The sequence below is a fragment of the Akebia trifoliata genome, chromosome 3 (genome assembly GCF_017979445.1).
Source record: "Akebia trifoliata isolate Shusen 1 chromosome 3, ASM1797944v1, whole genome shotgun sequence".
NCBI classification, from domain to species: Eukaryota; Viridiplantae; Streptophyta; class Magnoliopsida; order Ranunculales; family Lardizabalaceae; genus Akebia; species Akebia trifoliata.
This window is the reverse complement of record NC_141377.1, coordinates 23,723,212-23,728,680: the sequence shown is the minus strand read 5'-3', so window position 1 is coordinate 23,728,680 and position 5,469 is coordinate 23,723,212. Positions and strand designations below refer to the sequence as shown.

The following is a 5,469-nucleotide window of genomic DNA, read 5'->3' as shown; positions in this document are numbered from 1 at the left end:
AATTTGTTTAGTTGAGTCTCTTGGAACACTAAACAAATTTTAAACTAGATAAAATAACATTTGTTAAAAAGTGATAAAATATACTTTTTAGTTTAAAGAGCATTGTTGGAATTACTCTAAGCATGAGAGCTATGTTCACTCTAGGGATGTACTCGTTGTAGATTTACTCTTAGAACCTGACTGTACTTGTGATTTTGATCAAATGCCCCCGTGACTCAGTCATCGACTCTTATAGATTAATGGTTCAATGTTTTGCTATGAAAGGGACTCAGTTAGTCAACACAAGTCCAGGACTTTGGTGAGATTCTTTCCTTTCACCCACCGTAACCATTCAACCTAATTATCAACATCTTTCCCGTATTTTTCATATTTTTAGCCGTCCTTCTTGAATGAGATAAGATAGAATAGATAGTTTCAAGATTTCGTTGATTTCCTCGATTTTAATAGCCCTTGTTACTGCCACGTGTACATCTTTCTATTTGTGGATTAGAAATCCACAATAAACCTAACCTAATGACCTTCGTCGAAAATCTCATAACCCGCTTCAAAATTTGAAGTTGAAGAAACCCTCCTCGTTATAAGACACGCGACCTTCAATTTATTGCACACCCCTACATTTCTGCAAAATTAAATTTACCTCCTTAGAAATTCCACGTGTCTTGTACCGAGGAGGTTTTCATCAAAATTTTGAAGAAGCTGCTCCCTTCAACGGGTTTTCCCCGTAAGCTTTGTTTTTTTATTACCCATTTTCCCCACTTTCCCACTCTTTCATGTGCTCTCTCACTTTAAAGCAAATAAAGAAGATTGGAATACGAGACAAAGAATCAATGGAGAAAAAGAAACCAACTCAATCCAATCTTCTTTTCAGTCTCAGAAACAAATCCTCTGAATACTAACTGAGTTTCTCGAAGCTTATAGGGATTGAAAATGACGAAATTGCAGAAATTCAAACTCCTCGCAACACAGTGCGCCATCGCTGGAAGCCCATCTCGAAGCCCAACAACCACTCCTGTCTTTCAGCTTCGTCGCAGAAAAACGTTGCGAATGCTTTTAAGTCGATCCGACGATGGACCTCGATTACCTTGTAAAGAAGAATCTTCAAATCGCTCACGAATCGTTTCTAATTCGTCACAGAAGAGCAAGAGTTTGCTCAGCCACACATTAAAGGAATTATTTGTTTCCTCTCCGCCGTTAAATGATAACGGAAAGGTTACAGAAAAGATCAGGGATAACGGAGAGGGGATATTGAGTAGACCTCGTCGAGTTCATTCGTTAAGACCTCTATCAGGAGCGTTTCGGTATCGGTTGCTTAAGAGGACTTGGCGACCTGTTCTCCTTACTATTCCTGAGTAGTTGGACAAACTGTACGATTGGAGATGGTCTAATTCCACCTCCCCTTTTTTAAATTTCTATTTTTAAGCGCTTGAAATTGAAAAGAAATAATACTCTCTCTCGATAAAAGAGAGTAATTTTTACATGTTTTCAATTTTTTTTTTTTTTTTTATCATCTTTGAAAATATAAATTCGAAAATTTCGATCATCATAAAATTGAATCACAGATCTTAATAGCTATGACATTGACATACTTAGTTTGTACAAATCCCAAATGATCTCCTAGCCATGACAAATAAGTTTGGGACTTCTAATTCATCATTTTTATTTATTTTCGATCATTATCATTATAATGCTCTATCTACCATTTTATTTATTATTATAATGATTGAACGTTGAATGAGTGTTTGTTAACATCAAATTTTGTACCAAAAAAATGCCCCCACGTTTATCTTTTAAACATAATACTATCAATATTATTTTTGTCAGAAACAAATAAATTATAAGAGTTATGTTTGGCTCACAAAAGTTTTACTTACCGCACTCACAGACTCTAAATGCTTGGCACATCAAACATATAATAATAATTTTGTAACTAACAAATATATTTTTGTAAATTAAAAATATCATTGAATACATATAGATATATGTGATTGGTGGATCCCAGATTTCTGTAGGCTCTATGAGCAAATTTGTTTTCAATTGTAGTGCCACTATCTCATGATAATGTTGGTTAATTTTTTAAAATTATAAGAATCTTTTTACTATTATCTTTAAATATATTTTTAATTAATGCTTAAATTACTGTAGAACCTTTAGAATACATGTGCATTTGCACATGCCAACAATTAATTATTAATTATTTAATAAAATATAATTCCAAAAACTAGGTACAAACTGATCGGTTGAAACTAAGGTCCTCGTTTGCATCATAAAATGGCATAAATACGAAAGTTTGTGTTTATAAAATTTTATGATTACTGAATTTTGCGTAGTTTTATGATTAGAGTGTTTGGTTGTGTCCATTGAGAATTTCTACATTTGCTTGGTTACCCCCGCAAATGTCAAATATAAAAGTATGACTTTTTTCTTTAATTAAAATATTCTTTAATTTAAAAAAAAAAAATTGATATATGGCTCCATATCATTTTAAAACATATCAAAATATTACAAAACATTTCCATCCTATCACATACAACCTTCTGTTAAACTCTTGGGAGCTTGAAACTACAATATTCCATCAAAAAATCAGAAGCCAATAAATATTATGTAATGTTCATCGGAAGAAACACGTGTTATATTTGAACCTTCAACTAGAAAATGATACTATCTGAAATCTTTGTGATATATGTAGTTGTTATTCTATTTTTGCACATTAAAAAATAATAATAATAATAATAATAGATGTTGGTGGGTGATTCATGGTCTTTTCTTTTTTTACTCAATAAGAAATACAATTAATATTTATTTTCTTACACTTAATTTGTCACATGGGTTTGTGTTTTATTTCTAAGACACAATCCCAAAAGTAAATAAAATGCTTGCAATTTAGTTCTCTTACTCTGTTTTGCTAACAAAATGATAAGATATAGAAGATCTAATGAGTCAATTTTATTTGGTTGATGTAGTGTTATATTCTTGCTGATAGAAAATGATTATAACAAATCATCTGAAATGAGTCAGCATCAGGTCATAACTTGAACAACTAATTCTTTAATATGTTGTGAAGCACCTTTTTTTTTTTTTATGATTAATACAAATCCATAAAAATATATATATATATATATCATAAAAAAAAAAAAAAAATTAAGGTGCTTCACAACATCTTGTCTCAAAACCTCTAGTGACGGAAAAAGATGAACCTACTGTAATAAACAACGAGAGTGAGCTGGTTTTTTGGGCTATTTTATGGTATTTTACAGTGGGGCCCATACAATCTTAACCAAAGTGTACGTAATGGTAAAAATGCGATAGATATTTGTGGTTACTGAAATTCTCAATGCAAACAGGTCTAATTGTAACTGTCATAACACGACAATAGAAGACACGGATTTGCAACGGGGTCACTTGTCTCACAAGAATTTTCAAAATCCATAGATTAGTGAGTTATTATGACAGATTTAAAATATATATTTTTTTATTCTAAGTTGCCCCCGCATGGAAAAATCCTGGCTCCGTCACTGATACAAGTTGGTTTGAAGCCGCCTTCAACTGGACTGAAAATGTCAAATTCAAATGTTACGCAATAGAGATTGACAAGACAACTTCAACAGTATTCAACAAAACTCAAATTAGTTGGGCTGGGGATTTATTGGCCGTATTACATCCATTAGAAGCAACGTCATTAAATTAACTTACTCTAGAAAGTTTGAATAATCTCTATTTATATCATTGAAATTTGAGTTGCACCACGTCACTTGACAAAAAATGAAATGTGGCTACAGATGCATTAAAGCAAAAATAAATTATTTGATGTACCTCATAATATATATACTACTCTCATACACGGATTTTCTTTTACATTGAGATTTTTTTATTTTTTATTTTTGGTTATTGCAATATATTCTGACTATTTGTAATGGTAAACGACAAATAACAGGATGTGAATTGAGACGCGCTCCCTAGAAAGACTCGGGGGGATCTTGCACCCCAATCTCTTGTGGAAAATGAGGTGGCTCATTCTGCTTAATGCTCGTATTCTTAGGTGACGGGCCTGTCTATTACATTATTACATCAACTACTGATATCTAGTGTAGAACTGTCAGGTTTTCGAACTCAAAAAAATTGGATTTGGCTCTATTAAGAATATGCATCAAAAGAAACTATTAAAATAGCGAAGAAACCCATTTCTCTAAAAAAATAAAAAATATCATTCATGGATTTGAAGATTAATCTTTAATGTTGAAGCTTTATGTATCGTTATCTAAAAATAATCATTTTTCCTAAATGCTTCATTCTCCATAAGATAATGTGAACTAACAGTAATTTTGCTACTTGTCTCATTCTCACTTGGTAAGAAATAGGGATTTTGTAGCTTTTCAATTTCAAGGCTAATTTTCTTGTTTTTCTATTCATGAATTCATTTTTTTATTAATTAAATGTGGTGCAATCCAATCTTGATTTAAATTAAGGCATAACTTTTTGTTTGGGCATTTGTTGCACTATTGTTAAATATTTCTTTTCAGTAGCTCATGAAGATCTATTTAGCTAGACTACAATCAATTCAACCATTCTTCTTCTTCTTCTTCTTTAACATTTCAAGTTAATTATTAGTTTTGGGCCGCAATTTCTTAATCTTCTAATAAAGTGTTAAGTCGAGCTGAATAGACTGTTGCGATTGTGTTTTTAGGACATATGATGTTATATCCCAAACATCTATTTGATCCAAGTGGGTCATTAATTCAAATCTGGCCAGAAATATAAGAGTGAAAATATTATTTTGATCACAATGGCATTTTCATAATTATCTTATTGGATAATCGTCAATTCGAGTATCCATACGAAGGATTTTGAAGATGACCTAGTAACAAAAGATGTACGAGACATTGTTTACCTTCTAGCATTAGCATTTATGATTTTTTAAAATAAATTTTACCATGTCATTTTGGTCATTTTTTTTGCAATTGTTATTCATGTGGGCCTCAGAAAAGCCTATTGTCTAAAGGGCCTAAGCCCATTTTATTTATTTTTTAACATTCTAGGATCTTTTTAGTTTTCCTTATTTAATAATTAGTGAGGACTTTAGACTTTAAAAAAGGAAAGGAGGGCAAGGATGGAAAGAAAATGATTAAAAAAACCATGGTTTTGGTGAGTCCCACCCAACCAAAACCATGGTGGTTATTATGGAGGCAATTTTTCCCGAAGTCTAAGAAAAGGTGGATGGAGATCAAAATTTATTCTATAAAAAATGCCACTTTTGGTAATTGCTAATTAAACACATGAAATGTCAACCTTAGATCATCCAAGAGGGAGATTGTAATACCCTGAATATCTATTGATCCTAATTAGCCATTGATTCTCATCTGGTAAGAAAGTTCAAGTCAGAAAAAAAATATTTTCGGTTGGTTATAATGGCAATTCCTTAATCATCCGTATGGATTATGAGTAATTCGGGCATCCATGCAATGTTACCCATTG

The 5,469-nt window shown here is 31.8% G+C and overlaps 1 protein-coding gene across 1 annotated transcript; it reads left to right on the top strand.

Moving 5' to 3' along the window:
- The first annotated feature begins 927 nt into the window (after positions 1–927).
- LOC147406168 (uncharacterized) lies at positions 928–1,353 on the top strand. The gene has a single exon (XM_086432506.1). The coding sequence runs from the start codon at positions 928–930 to the stop codon at positions 1,351–1,353; it is 426 nt and encodes a 141-aa protein (XP_086288632.1).
- The last annotated feature ends 4,116 nt before the right edge of the window (positions 1,354–5,469 follow it).

Excerpts from the sequence above, each read along its gene's own strand:
- LOC147406168 (XM_086432506.1), top strand. The coding sequence starts at position 928 with ATGACGAAATTGCAGAAATTCAAACTCCTCGCAACACAGTGCGCCATC.